This window comes from Ammodytes marinus (assembly GCF_949987685.1).
Source record: "Ammodytes marinus genome assembly, chromosome: 16".
NCBI lineage: Eukaryota > Metazoa > Chordata > Actinopteri > Uranoscopiformes > Ammodytidae > Ammodytes > Ammodytes marinus.
In genome coordinates, this window is record NC_137220.1 from 16,679,836 (window position 1) to 16,700,937 (window position 21,102).

General features: G+C 40.7%; 1 protein-coding gene across 1 annotated transcript; it reads right to left on the reverse strand.

The window, feature by feature from the left end:
* Window positions 1-5,698: 5,698 nt before the first annotated feature.
* On the reverse strand, window positions 5,699-8,722 carry socs1a (suppressor of cytokine signaling 1a). Its single transcript, XM_080044713.1, has 2 exons — window positions 8,481-8,722; window positions 5,699-7,226 (listed from the first exon to the last, which is right to left on the reverse strand). Exon 2 carries the CDS (start codon window positions 7,167-7,169, stop codon window positions 6,486-6,488), a length of 684 nt encoding a protein of 227 aa, XP_079900839.1. The 5' UTR covers window positions 7,170-7,226; window positions 8,481-8,722; the 3' UTR covers window positions 5,699-6,485.
* Between the last annotated feature and the right edge of the window lie 12,380 nt (window positions 8,723-21,102).

Below are 21,102 nucleotides of genomic sequence, written 5' to 3' on the forward strand. Positions count from 1 at the left end.
GTACGCTCTGTAAATGCTTTTGGCTTTTAAACCTGTAATTATTGTTAATGAAGAGAAACAGAGGAATAAATAAAGAACTGCAATAAATTATTCTACTTAACAGTGAGAGCGCTGCAAAGAGTCTTGTTATTGTCTCTGCAGACAGTCAAGGATTTGTGTTTCCCCTCACTGGGCGGAGTGTGCACATTCTCTTGCTCGTGATTTCTTTTCTTTTTTTCCCTTCACAGAATCACACTCTTGTAGTAACGGCAGAGCAGAGATTCTAGTCAGTATTTGAGCAAGAAAACCACAGGAAATATTAGCAAAGAACTGCCAACCCCAGGAACACACACACACACCCTTCTATAGTACTGAAGAGTTTCTGAAGGCTTCCCCCGATTGTGTTTCAGGCCGAAGTAGCTCATTTCTTGGTTCACAGATTCTGATCTACACTTACGCATAAAGATCCATGTAGAACTTCTTTACAGGAAAATGTGTTGGCCTACTACATCTTACACTGTCTGCAGTTGAACAAACAGCTATAAACTGAAAGTAAAGTGTTTTTAAGTGTAGATCGTATATGTATTTGCCTCTGACCTGAATGCGCGTGCATGTGTGTGTGTGTGTGATGGTCTAAAAGGCTGTGATTGTGACGTTGCTTTTACACTTTCTACCTCTGCGTTGTGCTCATGTGGCTGCTGCTGGAGCCCTCAGTCATCTTGTGGTCGGCATGTGTCTCTTTCATCTCGGTTCCTCTCTTCAGGGAAGTCCGGTTGTGTGCGAGTTAACATGTGAGTGGGTTCCTGGTACTGCAACCATACCAAACTCCTCAAGTGTGTATCTTCTCTCTACTCAACCACATGTCACAGCATGAAACTGATGTTTTGACTGTGTGCAGTTGCTTTTGAAAAGATTTGTCATTCACATCTGATAATGTTTAAATCACTGATTAAGATATTAAAACTGAATGGCCCTTACCATATGACAGCTCTAAATATAAGTTCTTACCAAAGAAGAATATTCATGTGGAAACCCTAGTTTTTGTTAGAGATGCTAATCTGTGCAATATTAAAGGTGCTGTAAGTGGAATGGTTCTTTTAGCTAACTTCCTGTCAGTTACTGCAGTTAGCAGTCCCCTCGCTCGTCCCTACGACGCCACATTAATGCAGTGCGGTCTTCAAGCAGTGAGTTATCTAGCATCATCTCAGATCCATAAGTGTGATAAAACATGATAAAAACCATCAAAACAGACATTGGGAAGGATTTTCACCTGGTCCGCCATTGTAGGCGAATAAACATTCACCCATCTGTTGCTCTGCGGGTGCACCGGCAGTGAGACGGGTGCCGGTTTGTAGCGTTCTTTCTTCTGATTGGATACCACTTTTCGGGATCCCTGAACAATTAAATTTTCCCTGGCAGGTAGAAAAGAAAAAAAGAAACATTAAAAAGAGAAAGATACAAAAATACAACACATAAGCACAAAAACAAAATGACACAAGCACAGACAAGTAAAATGACACAATCACTTTTCCAGCACATAACGGGTTGGTGATGCGCGAAAAATATGAAGCATACAGAAACAGATAAAAGTGCATGAACATATAGCACGATTAAAACACACAAGCACCCAAAGAAAAACAAAATGCACAGACAGGGAGCACACAAGCGGCATGAACGCAGACAAAAAACACACAAGCACAAACAAGGGCATATAAACAAGGAGCACAAACCCAGACACAAACACAAAGACAAACACACTATTCCAGATAATCATGGACGCATACCTGATCCGTCAGTAACCAGTTTTTTATAGAGTTTGTGAAGGATTTATTACACTGTATAGAACCAATACAAAATATTTAGGGGCCTCTGTGCCAAAGTTTATACCTGTCAGCAGCAAATGAGCTTAGTTTAACACATAGACCGGAAATTGGGAAAAGGCTAGACTCTTCTTTAGGTAACATAATCTTGCAGATTTTGTTACCTTTGGACATAGCCAGGCTAGCTTTTTCCAGGATTTATTTTAAGCTAATGTAACCTTTTTTGTAACTGAATAGTTGAGGGAGTGGTGCCAATAGGTAGCCTGGAAATCCAGACCAATTTGACTGGCAGCTCCGAATGTTCCTACATAGTTAATGAACTCCAACGGAGAGTGTCCAGATCAACAGGCTGAGCTAATTTAAATTTGCCAGTGGCAGGTCTGGATTTCCAGGCTAGCAAATAGGTGTATTTCCTCAAATTGGTAAACTGTCCCTTTAAGCCTTAAAGGTAGGCTACTGTGCATGCATTGTGAGTATCTAAGTTATGGCAATGAACTATATCAATTTAAGGGTTCCCCATAGACAATACACTTTTTAGTCAGCAGTTGAAATAGGAATAAGGCTACAATTAGCTTAGGTTAGCTTGGTTAGCTTGGTACAAAGACCGGAGGACTGAGAGGCTGCTGGACTCGTTTCCACAAAGTTCCTGCGAGTCATCATACTATAAATTGTGACATATCCCACTAACAAGAATATGTGGTAAAATAAATTCCAGGGAGAAGCCGTGAGGCAATAACTTAAACATACAGTAACTGTCTCCAGGGAAGTGCTTTTCTAAATAATTTTTCTCAAAGATAATGGGTTTACAAGGAATTCTGGAGGTGTGTGTGTGTGTGTGTGTGTGTGTGTGTGTGTGTGTGTGTGTGTGTGTGTGTGTGTGTGTGTGTGTGTGTGTGTGTGTGTGTGTGTGTGTGTGTGTGTGTGTGTGTGTGTGTGTGTGTGTGTGTGTGTGTGTGTGTGTGTGTGTTTTCAAAGGAAAACTCCAGTGCAGGATTCTTCAGAAGTCAGCTGATGAGCACACAATCACAGAACACCTCACTTCACCTTTCAGTTCTCAAAATAGTCTGGACTGTCCTTAAAACTGAGAAGCTATGAATGAAACTGCTACGTATATGATTCACTCGTCACCATCCCTCAGCACCACAAGAACACACACACACACAATCACGTTGTGCTTACATCTATTACCTCAGTTTCTAATCAAAGCTCAAAAAGTATGAATTAACAACACATACGCATATAAAATTAAGGATATTACAATCAATTTTCAATGACTCATGTTCTACTGTGGGGTGTTCCACCCCTGCTCAGCCTCTTCCTCAAACAGATATAATTATTCTATAACTACTGAGGCTTTACTTGAATTAAGTTGAGTATTATATTCATCAGTATGACTCAACAGTGTTTGCATGTGTGTGTGTGGGAGGGGGGAGGGTGTTACATTTGTCTAGATCCAATGTAATAAAACAATTTAAAAAAATCCCCTAAAAGATCACAAAAATCTTTTTTTGGTTTTGGTATGAGGAAGGGGTTGGAGGTAAGGTTAAAACCTCAAATGACACTCCTATACTGTCTGGAACTTTGAGACATAGGGCACTCTCGCATATGTCATGAAACTGCCAAATTTCACCAAATCATTCTGCTTTCTAAAGATAATACCAGTTGAGAATCACAGCTCTGACTTGACTGTCCATTTCAGGGAAGTTAGTTTTGTAAGTAGGCCTACATTATTGGTAACACTTTTTAATACAAAGCATAATTCTTCTCCATTTAGAGCGTTCATTTTTGTAGCCTACTGACGGGAACAATATGTTATGCTGGGAAAATAAAAGGGTTAAAGAATCTGGGAAGTCAAAAAAAATATTTTACCCACTGAAAACAATGTATTTGGAATGATGGGTTCGATCTCCCCGGGCCTGTGTGGGTTTTTCCTCTGAAAGCTGTGATTTGCTCCCACATTCCAAACACAGGCAGGTTAGGTAAGCGGATATCCATTTAGACACTAAATGGAAATTAGCATGAATTTCCGTTTCTTTGTCAGCCCTGTGGTTGACTCTTACGTAGCCTTCCATGACCCTCCAAATGCTAAATGGGTATTTGGGTTGGCACTGTTATAACAGTAGCCTAGGCCTTATGTCATATTGGAATATAGGTCTGCTAAAAAATAATAGGTCATGATGTAGGCTATTGTAATAATACAATAGTAGGATATTTAAAAATATCTACATCGTGAACAAAGAAATTGTTAACCAGCAGTCAGTAACTCCAAGTTACCATGTATCGGCAAGAAGTAACGATAGTCTTGCGCATAAAACTCGTAAAAAAAACAATTGCTGCTTTTAAACTTGAACTTTTAAAATGAAAAGACAAATCTATAATGGGTTATACTAGAGATAGGCTTATACTTTATAGAGCTGCTGGCCGGCAGATATTGTGACGTTTGGACAGAGCCGTTACCAGTTTTCTCGCTACGTTAAGCTACGCTATAGGTAACGGCTGCTTGTGCTATGGTAGCTAGTTAGCTTATCTTGGAACAAATACTAGAAAGAGGGAGGAAGAGCTAGCCTGTCTCGCTCCGCAATTGGCAAACCTACTCTCCAAAGTTTTAAAGCCAACTAAGAAAGTGAAAATGAGCAGAGATTTCAAGTTAACTGCGCCCAGCCAAGAAATGTTGCTTTTAACCTTCAGTGTTTGTAGGGCTTAAACCATAGATAGTGGCTTAAACCAATGGTTTAATTAGTGAACTTCGGGGGTGCTGTTCGGCAGGTTTTGTGACCTTTGGACAGAGCCATGCTGGCTGTATCCAGTCTACACTAAGCTAACAGGCTATTTGTGCATCAATCTTCATGTTCAGCAACAATGACATGAAAACACATGTCATTGTTGCAACTTGCATGTACATTCATGCAGCAGTTGAACTCACTGCTGTGGTTAAGTTTAATCAATTTCTGCTTCAACTCTCCAAACATTTGGATGAGAAGCATTCATCAGCTGGGCTGGCTTTGATTGGTCCAAGTTGAAAGTGTATGTGGAAAACTTAGTGCGCAGGATGTTTCTAAAACAAACACACATCCATGAGTCACACAGGTATACACACCCACCTCACCCAACACAAAATGGGGACATTTCAGTCTGTGTATTTTGAACAATAGCAGTTTTGAGCTTCACTTTTAGGGCTTTCATGTACAGTATTTTGTTCCTTTTATATGATTTTGTTTTGGTGACAGACTTATCAGCTTTTGACATTTTTTCTTCTTCTATTAATTCCATTCTGCTTTAACAGTTTAAATACCAGCTACATAGCTGGTATTTAAACTGTTCCTCATCACTCTAAAATGAAATGTGAACGGTAAACCAAACTGTCAAGTTCTGTCAAACCACTGACTAACCCAACGGAAATTTCCAACTTCCTCCTGAGGAGTTAATCTGTGCTGGGTCCTCATTAGGTTAAATGTACCACACACACTCACAATCACACACTTCCTTATGTGTCAACTCTGCTCCCATTTCTGGTAAGTGTGTGTGTGTTTCTAAGCGTAACAATCCATTTACTACCAAAGTAACCCCGCCCACCTCTTACTTTACCCTTCAGAGATGAATCACTGTGGTGGTAAGATACTGTAAGCTACCTTGTCACACTTCCTGTCTAACAGTGTGTCCTATTGTCTGTGACGTTGTGCGTACAAAATGTGTGATTGAGAGGGTGTGTGCTTGAGGGTATGTGTGTGTTTGTTTGTCCATTCCTTTCTCTCTCTCCGCCCCTACCAAATCCCACGTGCCACAGTTTGGGGAACAGAAAATTCAATCAAATTCCAGGGAGTGTAAGTTTAAATAGTTTTTATTGCAAATATAATTGTAAATAAAAAATATTTATATCAATCTGATTCAGTCAAGGGAAACTTGTTATATCTGCCTGGCAGAGATGTTTGAAAAAGAGGTGAAATGCCTCTACATACAGTACAACTTTAACACCAGTTAACACTCGAATACCATCCGAAATCCTCAACAATAGGCCTATTTCATCTATTTGGAAAAGACATCAAGTGGTATTTGAGCCAACAGTGCTGGCAAACATTCATGTGTGATGTAAACAATGTCGACAACATTAGAGTATTCAAATTTGCTACAAAAAAAACAAGTATTTATGATGTTTTAGACCATATTCGAAAACTTTCCCCCTATACGTCCTTAAGATCAATCTGTTGATACTTTCAATGTCCTTCCACAGTCCACTTTTACATATGCTTGGGCCTTGGATGGCCACTAACTTTCCAATTGGACTGTCACAGTTGACCCCACTAGTTCCATGATCTCTGTAATAACTCCACTGTGCCTGTCGTTTTTTCTTAATGCAGCGTTTTTCCAACTTCTCCTGTTTCCCCAAGGCCAAAAGACGCTCTGTCCGTGTGCAAAAAGTTGCTGAGTCTCTGGAGGTAATGTATAGTGAAATGTCATGCGTTGTGGACACAGTCCCGTTTGAGACCGCCGCTTCTTTACTGTGGCGATAACGTCTCTTGTGAAACACTTTGCATCGAGCTGCCTTTATCCGTAACTGCTGCGATGCGGCCTTAACATCCAACAAAGAGTTCTGGCCTGGCTTCACCGAACGCCCCCGTCCAACGCTACTTGGTAGAAGCCGCCTTCTTGAAATTAAAAATAATACTTTAAAATCTTCGACCAACTTGGTCATAGTTTGTAAGGGAATTCCAACAGTATGTCTTGGACGACGTGGGTTAGCGGCAGCTCCATAACCTGCTCCGTAACCTTGCTCCCTCCACCGCACAGTTCGATGACGCGTTTGCGGCACAGCTCCTGCAGCGTGGGCTTCCATCTCCGGTAGGGCACGCTCAGGCTCTTCTTGGGCGAGCTGACGTAATGCTCCAGGAGGGCGAAGAGCGTGGGGAAGGTGCGCTCGTTGCCCGCCAGCGAGAACCTCTGGCGCTTGTAGTGAATGCGGATGCTGACCGGCCCGCTCTTGGCGTGGTAGGACAGGGTGAAGAAGACGTCTTTCTGCCGGCTGTCGCGGATCAGGTAGCTGCCCAGAGGCGCCTCGCGGAGCATGCGGTGGGCCTCCTCCACTCCCAGGGGGCCCCAGTAGAAGCCGCTGCGCTCGAGCTTGGAGGCTGTGTCCGTGATGACTGCGCAGTCCTCCTTACTGGAGAAGGTGGGGAAGTGGGTGAGGTAGATGGAAGGGACGGAGGGCGTTTTGGGAACGGGCTCCGGCGGGCTCAGCAGGCGCAGCTCGTGTCTGGCCAGCGAAGAAGACAGTGAGGATGAAGAGGAGGACGAGGATGATGAAGATGATGATGATGATGATGGGCTTGACAATGAGGTCTTTTGGTGGCCTTCCACTACGCTGTCGGCTACCATCCTACAGGGGAGAGCGGCCCCAGACCCTCTCCCATCTCTAACCACCGCACTGACATCCTGAGAGACAAGACAAGAAAAGACAAGAATTAGTATATTTTGCTGGTAAAGCATATTATAGTTTGCCCCAGTTACTGATTTAGATCTTCCTGGCAAAGTCATTATGACAGTGGAGGCAGTGATCCTTAGCAACACAGACATATTTAAAAAAAAAAGTTTTGAGCAATGCCCATGTAAGGTCCTAAAAGTAAGAAAGACGTCACTGTGTGTGTGTGTGTGTGTGTGTGTGTGTGTGTGTGTGCGCAAGCAATTAATTTACTTTCTCTGAGTGTAGGTCAGACTACATTCTATCTAGTTTCCATTGATTTGTACTTTGCTTGATATGACTGGAATCTGCGGTTTTGGCTAGAATACGGTCTAAGCTGATGTCAACCGCAGACTGATTACTGTACAGTGCACACACACACACACACACACACACACACACACACACACACACACACACACACACACACACACACACACACACACACACACACACACACACACACACACACACACACACACACACACACACACACACACACGTTATATAGTTTCTGCCTTAAGGACTGAAACATATGGTTAAAATTAAACTTAATATATATACAGAAATATGCAGAAAGCAGTCTTGTAGGACATAAATGGTTTAATTTACTCTGTTCTGTTGTTAACAAAGGAACACTGACGCCTGGGCAGAACCTGCTTGGTTGAATGAGGCTGTGAACATCTGCAGCTACTCATCAGCTTAGTACAATTTTCCACAAGGCATTGTCCCCAAAACACACACACACACACACACACACACACACACACACACACACACACACACACCAAAAGGCCTATCCTGAGTGTGATCCCCCTGCATTCTGTCTGTTTTAATAGTGCAGGACTACCCTAAAATTGTTCTGCAAGTTCCCCAACACTGGCTTTAAATTCATAGAATCGCTAATGATTACCAGGTGGTGACGCTTGTTGTAGTTTGGGGGGATTTTCATGAGTCATAGACCTATTATGTCAATGCCAATCTAGGCGTTCTGATGGATTACATTCAAATTTGAATCATGTTGCAGATTTTAAAACACTTTCTTTCTTTTTTTAAATACAGTTTCCACAAAAGGCATGTTTTTCCACCACGAATTTGTCAATGCACTAGTTTAACAATTTATAGTTCAACCTTAAAGGCTTAAAAAAAGCATTGGAAAGCATTCATGAACGCAGCAAAGCACCACCCAACGTTGGAGCAGCCCTCCAGTATGAGTGAGATATCCTTACCGTTTTGTTCTAACAGCAGGCGGGTTAATTAAATGCCCTGTTCGCTTGTAGTCCAATAATGCAATAGAGCTGCAGTGGGCGCCGTCTATGTCCTGCAAAGGTAAATCCTCGGTTCGAGAGAGAGAGGCGCAGGTCGAATTGGACAGCTCGGAGGTAACTCGTCGACCCTGCTGTGCTGTGTGACACCCTTCAAATCATGCTAACTCTCCCGTGCCGTGTGTGTAGGCAATCTGACAGGCTATGGTAAACACTCTTGACTTTTATACAGCTGCTGTTTAGCTCCGCCCGTGCCTAGAGCCTTCCTCGAATATCCTCGTCTCGCTTTAACGGCAGGCGGACCGTTTCTGTGAAACGGAATCGAAAGTGAAACTTAACTCGGAGCAGCCCCTCAGTTCTGTCAGTTCGTTTGAAGTCAGTGTGTTTTTTTTTTCGTTTACATTTCAAGAAAACCACATCACCACGTGACCAGTAGGACGTTTACAGAAAGACAGGTGACTGAGCAATGACAGCACTAAATTGGGAGTTTAGTGAAGTTTTTTTTAAATTTAATTTGACGTTAATATTGTGGGTGTCTCTCTCTCTCCATCTCTGTAGCTGTGTATGTGTGTGTGTGTGTGTGTGTGTGTGTGTGTGTGTGTGTGTGTGTGTGTGTGTGTGTGTGTGTGTCATTATTTTATTCATAGATAATAAAGGTCAGATAATTGAACTTCAGTATTTTCAAAAGAGCATAAGAATAATACAAATGTGCTTTGGTTATTATTTGCAAAGACTTTCCCCAAGCAGTTCACATCAACAAGAATACATCACACTAGTTAAATGTCCTTCCCTCTGGCATTAACTGTCAGTCGTCAGTTTTAAAAGCAGATTTAGAATGCAGATAAAGTCTGGTGATAAATGAGGCATAGCTAAATGTCTGGTATTTAACCTTTGCTCATCCAGCTAGGCTCAAGGTGCTGTTCAAATATTATTCTCTGCAGTCAGGGGACCATTTCCATTGTGAATCCTGTATTTATTCATTTTGAATGATACCGTTTAAGTAGTAGGCTAGTTAGTAGTGTAATGCAGACGGCACATCCTAGCATAGTGTACGCATTTCTCTTCAACTGTGGTTATGTGGTGGTGGTGGTAATGAGTAACAGTCTGAGGTAGGCCTATGTTATTTCTGAGGAAGTGTCATCTATTTCACACTTAGTCTAATTATATATCGAACTGAAACAAAGTTTGTATCAAAATGATAGCAGAACGAAGTGTACCGTAAACCTCACTAAAGTTGGAAATGATCGTTCATTCTGATCAAATTCAGTCCAATCAAAGTGCGAGCAGCAGTTCTTCCAGACTTGTTGCAGAATTTGGGATGCCTGCTGGGTGCATATGTTGTCTCTTCTCTGCAGCACCACTCACTTATGTTTTGGCACCAGGCCTAAATGATTGAATCACTTTTTTTCTTGGCAAGTGGCCGCATGGTAAGTGGTAACAAAAACGTATTTACGTATTTGGCTTCAAGTTCATTCTAAATATACAGTATCTGCACAAAAATGCAATATGTAGGTGCAAACCAACAACTGACGATAATGGCAATATTATGTGTGTCTACTGCAGCATTACCTCGCTCACAGCAACCGTTATAACCTTCTCGGGAGGAGCTTCACAAGGTAGAGGGAAATGAAAGCTATGAACAGTCTGCTCTGCAAATGTTGATATCCCAATTATAGTATCTATACAAATACGGTTTAAGAGAGAGGCAGGGTGAACTGAACCCCAGGTGGTCATAGTGTCAGGTTACCAGTGTGTGAGGTAAACTGAAAGTTAAGGAAAGGCTCCGAGTCAGCTGGCTTTGCTTAAAGAGACAGGCAGGCAGGCAGGCAGACAATGGTATGTGAGGTCAGAGAGTGCCTGCTTTTGTAATAGTAGTTTTGTAAAATAAGTTTCATTTTGTCAGGGCTAGTCTGACTCAATTGGTACCCGGATTAGCCTGCTGTTATGAATATCTGGAGCCCACCCCGGACCGGAGTGTTGAGCATAAACATTCAGGGGCTTTGTTTAGGCCTTGCACAATTCATCTTTCTTCATCCACTTATTGTAAAAGTGTGTTTGCTCCTCCCTTATGAAGACCCAGCAGAAACAAGTCTGCAACCTCATTGTGTGTGCACATCTGCAGTTTGTATGTTGCATCCACGAGTAAGTTGCGTTTAGCATTCCTTGCTGCGGACCATAACTGAAACCTATTTAACTGTCCATTGTGAAACTGACAATGTTATAGGAGTGCAATGCTCGGCTATGCAGTACTTTATCGGTTACTTTTAATAACTGGTCTTAAATCGAAAACCTCTTGAATGGTATTGAATGTTATGTTCAAAATGCACAGTTAGAGCGTGCGGAACAAAGTCAGTGCATTGAGCTTTGAATAATGTGGGGGCACAGAGACAGACAGGGAGGGAGGAAGGGAAGACAGGGTATACTGCTGTCTGATAGGCCCTGCTCCGTGTTGGTTGGTCAGTGATGGGTTAAAGAAATTGGGCTTAATCATAAACACACAAGTTGCAACACTGGATGTCTGCCACTGGTGCCTCTGCATGAACTGCATGCAGAGGATAGGCATATCAAATCAATGTAAATCACTCATATCTCAAAGTGTAAAATGCAGTTTGAAATATTGTGTGAATGCATGCCCGTCTCTTGCGTGCATATGATTTTGCGCTCCATGTTTATATGCACGTGAATGCCTGCTCCATGAGTTTCATTTCTGTGAAACAGGGAGAGAAACAAGAGACTCAGAAGCCACCAGCTTAACAGAGTGCGTGTTGTGTCTAATTGTAGATCCTTGCAGACTGTGTTTGCAAGTACGAATGCACCCGAGGCAAATTGTTGTTTGATATTGGGCTATTAGAATAAAACTGACCTGAATGCATTTTGCAAAATGCAACAGAAAATACCTTCAAGGCGTGCATTGTGTAGACATGTTTAATAAATGCACTGTTACCAGTTTAAATGTTCTGGGATTGGTTTAAGTTATTAAAAGGAATTTGTTGCTTTGGCCACACTGAATTCTGATTTGAAATGAGAGCATGCAGCAGTGCAGGAGGTTTCATCGATGGATGACAGATGGATGAACAATGCAGAAGGGCAGAACAAGGGAAAGATTCTTTTTTAAATGTTTCTAATCCTGCAGGATACACTTTTAAATAAAAACCATTGGAACTTTAGCTGAAGTCTTGCTGTTCTGTTAAAGGAGAACATCATGCAATGTGATAGTGAATATGAGCCGGTAGAACAACATGAGCGTGAGTGACCTGCAGAGACACACTGGTAACCATAATGAGCATGTGACAAATAAAGCCTATGAATCTTGAAAATGACAGTTTCAATTGTACCAGTGTATTGTACTCATGCAACTGTCCCGCTCACAAAGACAAAGGTATAGTGTTTCCCACAGTCTTACCTGTCACACCTTGGAACAGTGCACACGGATATTGGATTATAAACAGGACCTGTGTATGTGTGTTACTGTGTTGGTAAGTTCTCATATTTGGCTTTGTCTAAGGTAATTTGAAACTTTCACATCCCTTCTGGTCATAGTGTGCTACCTGTCATCTCCCTATGTCTCCTAAGAAAAGAATATGCACTTCCTTGTCTGGGAAGCAGGAACTCCCATGTTCTTCAAAGCCTTGCATCTAGTTGTTCTTCTCATTGTTTGGGATGTGATAACATGTGTCAATAGTTGCCAGCAAGTTGCTGATAGGAGGTTACCATGTATATACATACACCTGTGCGTCTACTCTGCTAAAGTAAATTCAATCTTAAACAGGGATTTTGTTTGGCTACTTTCCTGATAACGCTGTCAGCATTTAATATTTGTTGGTCAACCTTCAGCCCTCCCAAGTTCCATTGTTGTATTCTGTTTTTCCTGGGAGATTGCCATCAAGCCTCATTGAGATTTGTCTTTATTATCTTTTTTTGCTTCCTCGTGTAGACTTTTCAAAGCTCTTTAGAATTGTGATTGGTATTACTGTAAAGGCAACGTTGACTTCTCCAAATGCTATCATCAGACCTGGCTTGCTCCATGACATAGTATACTTTATGATGGCAATTCAAAAACACAGAACATTATTTATGCTGTACCATTTTCAAGGTTACACTTTCAGTTTGCTGTACTTTTATATTTACGTAGATTCATTGATAAGGATTTCAAGGAATTACTAAGGCAGTGACAATAATATCGTAAGCCGTTATCTTCCAAGTAAACATTAGACATCTGCTATAAACCTGCCGTGAGCCTTTCATGCAGTATATCTTTTGGCAGTGTGCCCAGCTTTGCCCTGGTGCTGCAAAAAATCAACAGCTATATTACCTTTATTACCCAAATAAACTTTTTTAATCGCTTACATTCTCAGTCCATAGTTTCATTTTGTCTTGCTTCAACAGTGAGTGGCGCAAAGAGTATGCACTATATGCGGTGCATAGGGGCGCCGCACTCGAGGGGCGCCAAAGCGATCGGGGGAAAATGATTTGAAGTCGGCATTTTTCTGTATTTAACAGCGTTTGTGTAAATGATATGATCCATACCAGAGGCACGTCACTGATAGGAGACCCCCGCTCCTTCGCCTCCTCTCCCCACACTATAGCGCTCCAGTGTGCACCCCCTCGAGCACGCGCTGGAGCGCGAGAGCTTTCATTTGAATCGGCTCTAAGTTATTTTCTATCTTATTTAATGCCTTTTCTCTCTCCTTCACTTGAAAAAAATGTTTTTTCCCATTTAACCGTTTTTCTGAGCTGTTTTTTAACGTTTTTCTTAGTAAATCCCTACACACGTTGTATGGGTAAAGTCAAGAAGGTTGGCTGACTAACTTGTTTGGCTCATTTTACTATTTATTTGAACTGAAATAAAAGTTTTCTTTGTCTTTAATTCTCTTCACCAGAGTTCACCAAATTGCTTATTTTACATGTTCAAATCACAAAAAAATCTGGGGGGGAAACCCGCCTATACCTACACAACCAACGGCACAGCCCATTGTCCTGTCCTTTAATATTTATTATTTTTTCGTGCCTCCCTGACAAACAGCCAACTGTTTCCCTGACCTTCACCCAAAACACCTTGATATCAAACTCAGCCAGATGTAATAGGAACCATGGCAGTTTCTTTCTGAGTGTTATTTTATGTAAACAAGGCCTTCCTTCTTGATCCATGTTTCCTGCAATCATCTGTCAGAACACAAGTGAATCCTGATGAAAGTGGAAGTAGAGCTGCAATGAAATGAAAGGCAGCATTTCAGTGAATCTGGATTATAGTAAGCAAGTTCCAGAAATTCACTGGGGCATTTATTGCTTTCTAATTCACAAAGGGAAACAACACACATACAGTTTTTTTGTGCTGCGATCCCGATCATACAAGGGCACTAAAGAAGTGACCTATGCATCAAGATAATTCTGCTAAATGCGAAAGTACAGAAGTCTTCCATTGAATCCTGGCGTTTAGAGGAAGCACCGCAGAAGTTCATAAATTGTACTGCCTAGTCAATAAAAACTGCCTGAACAGAGTTCATGTCATCAGGCCAAAACAATGCTGGAGTGAAAAGCTGTACCCTTATCAAACCCTTAGCAAATCTTCTCAATGTGTGTTTTTGACTTCAACCTCCTACCGACAACATGTACAGTCTATACTTGATATTTCAGTTATTTTGTGTCCTCATTGGTCTGTTCCGCATGTCGTTATATTTCAGTAACTGAAGGCTCCTTGTTTATTCACTCTGAACCATTTGTTCTATCCAAGAAAAGGGCAACAGATCATTGCAAAATGGCCCAAAATCATATACTTAACAGTTTAGTCGTTTAAAGCATATATATAAAACAAGGAAATGTCAGGCATGACATGATTCTGTCCAGACATAATTGTCAAACCAGGCCAAACCATTTACAGTCACACAGCTGTGGCAGATGAATCAACAGTTTCACTTGAAAACCCTGGGTGACTAGTAGAAACAAGTTTGTCAGCTGTTCTGATTAAAGTTTAACAGTCCATGTGATGACATATCCTCAGGAGAATTGGGAGGAAGAAGTCACTCTCTTACAAATGTGGCGCCAGAAGAAATGACTCGGTTGGGTGACAAGGCACAAGATAATCTTTGACCTATCAGTGATTCTCATAGTTCCGTTAACGAAATGGCAGCTTTGCAGTCGGAGGGATTTTGAGACAATAAATGGGACGGAAGAGAAAAAAAAGTAGTTATTTAATAATTCGGGAAATATTGGAGATTCGATAATTGGAACTAATTGAAGTTAAAACTATTATTTAAATTAAACCGTGTGAGGCATTTTGAGTCCAAACCACTCTTGTCAACAATCACTATTCATACTCAATCTCTGTAATAGGAAACCGCACCCTGCTTTTATCTGGTTTTGACAATTTAATCATAGTTCTGTCAATAAGATTTAATTTCATGTTGGATCTAGAGTGAACATATCATTAAGTGATAAGATAGTTGCATCCAAGCTTTTGTAAGTATAGTGCAGCGAAGTGTCTTATGAATGACACAAATAGTATCATCAGACCTTTTAAATGGTAACCTCCTGACCTTTGGTTCTCATTGTGGTGGCCCTCCCTTGAGCTGCTAAACTTTCATGGATTTCCTTAACCCCACCTTGTTGAAATTGTCCAGGCAATCACACAATAGACAGATCCTGTTTCAAGAAACGACAGAGGGCTGCGGTGGTGGGGGAGCCTGTTTCTTCAAGTACTGCTGAGAAATTGAAACATGATCTTGGCTTTTTTGTGTCATAGATCCATTCATATATAAAGGCTTATCTGAGGCCGAAACACAACACAGAGGTTTTTTTAAACGATGAGAAATAAAACCTGGAAAGCTGTTATAGAGGGATTAATTTAATCCTTTTGCCATGGCCTGAACTTTATTTCATTCAGATCCCAGTCGCTGACAGCATTTAAGGCAGTAACTCTGGGCTCTCCCTGTCAGTTGGTCAAGTTTCCTACTGTACTATTCCTGTTCTATTCTGCCCGTGTTTGCCCCCGTGTAGACTATCAACATCTCCAAGACTCCATAGCTCATCATTCTCTGCTGCTTGCCATCCAATCTTTTATTTCACAAGCCTGTCTCCATTAAGTTGAAAATAATCAGCCATCCTCTGCAACACACTATGAGGTCATATCTGAGTCTGACCTGCAATGGCAGCGATTCGATTTTTGCCGTTTATCAAACTCGAATTTTAATATATCAGGGTTTACAAATTGCTGTACTATGTGTGTGCCCTGGGGTTAACAAAAATCCAGTGTTAATACACAGCCCAGGCTCTGTAAATGGGCGTGTTGCTATAGGTACGGTGGGCCCCTTTGATTGCATACCCTTTTACAAACCAGTCTATAGAGCCCTTTTCAGCCCACACACAATACGGACAGGTAGAGGATTATGTGGAGATATTCACTGATTTTGACAAAAAAAAATTGATTTGTCAAAAAGCATTGATTGTAAGGAATCACGGAGTCCAACTTTAACATATATGCTGAAATGCAATTCAGATGCAGTAGCATGTAAAAGAAGAAGCAGCGGTCAAAATGAAACAGAAAATGAAACTGCCTGATTTATTACTTGATTTTAGTTCTTTATTGTGTTGTGATAAGGATTCAAGTGTTGTTAAGTTGTAATTTCCTGCTCACCCTCCTCTTTCCAGAGAAGAAGGCAAAGTTTGAGGATTAAAGGAGGGACTAAGTGGCTGGTAGATGGAGTGCGGGATACTCATGTAAAACGCAATCTTGACTTGTTATCAGGGTGAAAACCCAAACACATGCATTCATTTGAGAGATTAGAGACCAAACGTTATCACTTTGACATCACTTAATAGCTTTCATGCAATCTCTTATGCAACTACGCACACACACACACACATGTTGTCCTATGTCACCTTAGGGGACTTTACATAGACTAACCATACACCAGTATTCATGCTTTTGTCCCCAATTGCACAAGCCGTCCCCAGTAAACTTGCTTTACGTCTTGTGTGTGTCCCCGGATGTCACTTAAATCAGAAACACATGGACACACACAGTGCTTTGTTTCTGCAGTTTCATTGTCAAAACAGACCTTTTCTTTTTTTAAGCTGTTACTTTGTTATGTGCACACACCCCTACTTGTTCTTGTTCTTGTTGTTGTTGTTGCGTGACTGCATGCCCAAAACGTGTGTGTGCCTGCAGAGTCATTATACCACATATGTGTTCGCACAAGCGTGTCTTCAGGTTGTGGTCTGTGTCCTTATCAACGGCCGTCCTGCGAAAGAAATGCTCTATTTTCCAGGAACCCAAAAGTGAAAGTGATCTCGGTGCTCTGAGCCTCTTACCCTGGCCACATGGCGACAGATGAGTCAACACCGCCTTTAAAATCCCTGATTGGCTCTTTTTCTCTATGCTGCATTCATAGGCTGTCGAAAAAAAAGGAAAACTAAATGTTTAAGCTGGTTAAGCTATTTCAGGCAGACTTATTATTAGGTATCCTGAACTTCATGTTTATAGTATTGTATTCCAAAACATGCACAGGTAGACGTATTTGATTATAAATGATTTAAAGCAGCTATCAATAGTGTGATGTAAGCCCATTCATTTTTGCCACTAAAGCAAGGTTGACTTAGCTAATATATTTGCTATCTATTCTTGGTCTACAATGTCTTATCTCTGGAAAGATTAACGTCTGTGACCTCATATGTTCAAAGATAAGAATATAACTAGAGGGAACACATTTTTGGGCAGGATCCTTGGAAAATACATGGTCACCATTTCACTGGAATAGTGAGTTTACTTACAGCTATATCCGTGGAATTTATCATGACCGCCCAGAGTGAAATAATAGAGGACGAGGCGTGATTCAGGTTTCTTCCGAAAAAGCTTTCTCTTGTAACCATCATTCAGCAGAAAAACATTGAAGTGAAGACTCTTATCTGATTGAAAGGTTTGAGTGCGACTGTGTTTCTACAGCACTGAGTGAGTGCTACGATCTCTGCTATCAAAACAATCTTGAACAAAGGGACACTGTATTAAATGCCATGTCCTCAATATACGCCCTGCAACATCCGTAATAAACATTTTGTACACTTTCCTAGGAAGATAACACTAATAGTCATTCAGTAGCTGTAAAAAGATCCTTCTCTTTTGTTCCTCTGTGGGAAATCTTTGACACAGCCTTTATTGGTTCAATAGAGCAGTCCTGCGGGTGCCACCGTCAGCTGGAATTTCATCTCACACACAACATTTTGAAGCCTTTTTCATATACCAGTGTCAAGTGACTGAAAAAAGGGATGCCGGGATGCTGATTCACCCCTATTCAACAGTTTTGCTTTGCTTGAATAACACGATAAATGTATACATTTATATTGTTGTTTAGTTTACAATGTATGATTTACTGTTTCTGTACACATGTTCATACACCCATTATTTAGTGAAACCCCATTTCTCAGGATTCAATCTGGAATTTCTCCACGGACTGTCAAGTGTATCAGGGCCATGCAATTACGTGAAGCTGAGCGAAAGTGCTTCTGCTCTATGGGGGAGAGTGTTTTATGTTGAATTATTTCCATTTTGCAAACTTTGTAAAACTGTCACTCTGAAAGTGTTTAGTAAATCAGACCTCTGCACCTGTGAATTCAACTGAGCCAGGCTTGTCCACGCCATTCAACGATTGGTTCTGAGTGGTCTTTAAGTGGTGCGAAGGGAAAGAGAAAGAAACAAAAGAGAGACATTTTCCATCCAGAGTTCCTTGTGTTATCAGGTCATTGTCCAAAACTGAGATGGTCCAAGATATCTGAAGGCTATCAAGCGTCAACATCTGTTTCCTCCCATGCATCCAACTCTGGTTTGGGATTTGTTCAGTGGCTCAAAGTACACTTGGGAAAACAAATTGGTGGTTTGGCCATGGGCATATTTGCAGACATATCAGTATTTAGGGCAGTGCTTCTCAAATGGTGGGGCGCGCCCCGCCGTGGGTTGTCAGGCGCGGGCTACCTTGATTTCCAACTGACCAAAAACGACATATCTGTCTACATATGTAGGCTGTAGACAGATTATTTTTATAACACTTTACAATAAGGATACATCAATTAACCATTGGTAAAGTGTAACTTTTATTTTCTAAATGATTTTATTGTGTTATTTTTACCTATTTTATAGAACCTGACCTTATAATGTCCATGGGGAAAGTTTGAGAACAATAAAGTCTACCTTATCTTATCTTATCTTATCTTATCTTATCTTATCTTATCTTATCTTATCTTATCTTCTAATAAGGGTAATACATCAAATTACCGTGGCTACACCTTCTTTCTCCCTCTGTTTTCCTCCAGAGGTGCTGTGCTGTCACATTTCATTTTACACCACTGTATTTTATTGTGTACTATATCCATACATATAGTTCAACTGCACCCAATATGAAATTCCCATTTTATAATCTTGAGAAATTTAACAAGTATTTTTGTTGACTTGAACAGTACAGCACTGTACTACTTAGCCTCAGCTTTTGTTACTATTGGTACTGTTACTACTGCCACCCCTGTTATTACAACTAGTCTACTTTGTAATGCTTCTAGTATTGCTTGTACCTAAATGAGTCATTGTGACGAGTGAATACAATTATTAATTGATTTATTTAACCCTTCCCTCACTAGCTTTTGTCAGCATCCGCCCCAGCACTTACTATTAAAAATACAAACCTTTGACGAAACCAGTGGACTGGTCTTTTATAAACAAGGAAGTGAACACTTGGGTTTCTCATGTTTCATGTAAACATTGGATACCAGATGTGAGCAAAACAAGGAAACAGTTAAAAACAGGATAGCTAACTATGAATGCTGTCTTGTTATCATTACTACTATCCCTACAGTTGCTGTTTATCATTATTGTACTACTAAACAGCTTATTACACAGTATTTGTACCTTCTTATCCTACTGCATTGCTTTATTTATTTTAATGTCTATATAACAACGGGTTACCTCCCATATTATTTACTATCTATGGTTACCTCATACATCATAGGTTGCAACATCAAATATCTTGACATCAAAATGAATGGCTTACAGGAATACACACACACACACACACACACACACATACAGGCACAAATGTTTCCACTAAACGTAGACTCATAAAGTTACCTTTCGATAAACACACAAACAAACACACACAGAGGGACACACGCCCACATGCCAAAGCTCTGTGGTCGTCCCTTCTTTCACACTGACTCAGTTTTATGTCAAAGTCTTCCTTTGACCTGTGTGACAACTGTGACAACTTGGTAGTATGTGCTACTTGGTATTACAGTTTCACACATTTCTTTTATACATTTTATACACAAAGTTCCAAAATTCAAAATACATCAATGCCACCAAAACACACATCTTGGTTTAAACTCTGGTACAAGAAAACAGACAACAGTAACACTCATTACACTGTTATGGATAACAACACTAACAGAATACAGCATTACAATATGTAAGTTCACTATTGACTTTGAAGTATATATTTTTTATTAGAACAAACCAAGATTCCCTTACAAAGACAAAACAAAGTTGTTTGTCTTTATTACATGGAGTGTGCTGCTACCTTACAACATTTCTTACAGACATTAATAAACAAGTGTTGCGTTATACTTAAATAGGTACAATCGTAGATGTTTTTTTTTGTTTGTTTTTGCGCTAGACAATGATGCAACCCACCTCATCGTGGTGGATCTATTTTAATAAAGGGGTCCGACTTCACACCCTCTCCTGTATTTTCGCATTAGCTCACTTCTTGATCTCATTTACTAAGAACAGTTATTACAAAGAAAAGTAACTTTGAGGCTCCTGGAATTCTTCAACACTTTTTCTTTACAAAGAAATGAAATTATGAAATGAAAGTGATGCCGGCTTCATGCTGTGTGTCATTTAACAACAAATAAAAGGGAACAAACTATTACTGTAAACTAAAACAATGACACTATGAGGTGGTCAAATATCTGCTATTAGTCTAAACTGTACTATACATTATACTGTTTTTTAGTTTGTTTTGGGCGCGTGAGGCTACAAAAAGAAGGAAATGGCACTTCTCTATAATAATTGAACATTTCAGAAGAAGAGGATCTATGGAAGGCATTTACAGTAATGACACAAAGGACTTGCGAACAGAAACAATGATCTGATATTGAAATGCTCCAACTCTTCAGAAGTCTGTCTCTTGAGAGTTGTCTCGAGTTTCACTTGTCTTTTGGTGTCAAATTTGGCAGTCTGGGTCAGTTATCAGTGCCAGGTCTTTACAAGCAGAGACAGTGTGGTGACAGGAATGTCACGGATCGTTAAGCGCTGAGGGCGTGTTTGCAGGGATTTTAAGCCTTTGTATTGGCTGACAGTGCAGTCTGGTGTATTACAACACAGAGATATGATGATAGGGAAAGGCTACAATGACAAAGAGGCTCCTACTTATCACATTCATGTTTATGGCGGTGACAGATTCACAAACAGGCACATGCCACAGGTGGAAAAGCACAGATGTAAATGATTAAATTTCATGTAGCGGCTTCAGTTCGAGAGTCCTAGTAGTGACTTTTGTCATTACGCTTTAATGGGTCACTGGTGCACTTTCATAAGTTATTGGTA

Bases quoted from the DNA above. Each gene is read 5' to 3' on its own strand.
- socs1a (XM_080044713.1), bottom strand. From the start codon at position 7,169: ATGGTAGCCGACAGCGTAGTGGAAGGCCACCAAAAGACCTCATTGTCA.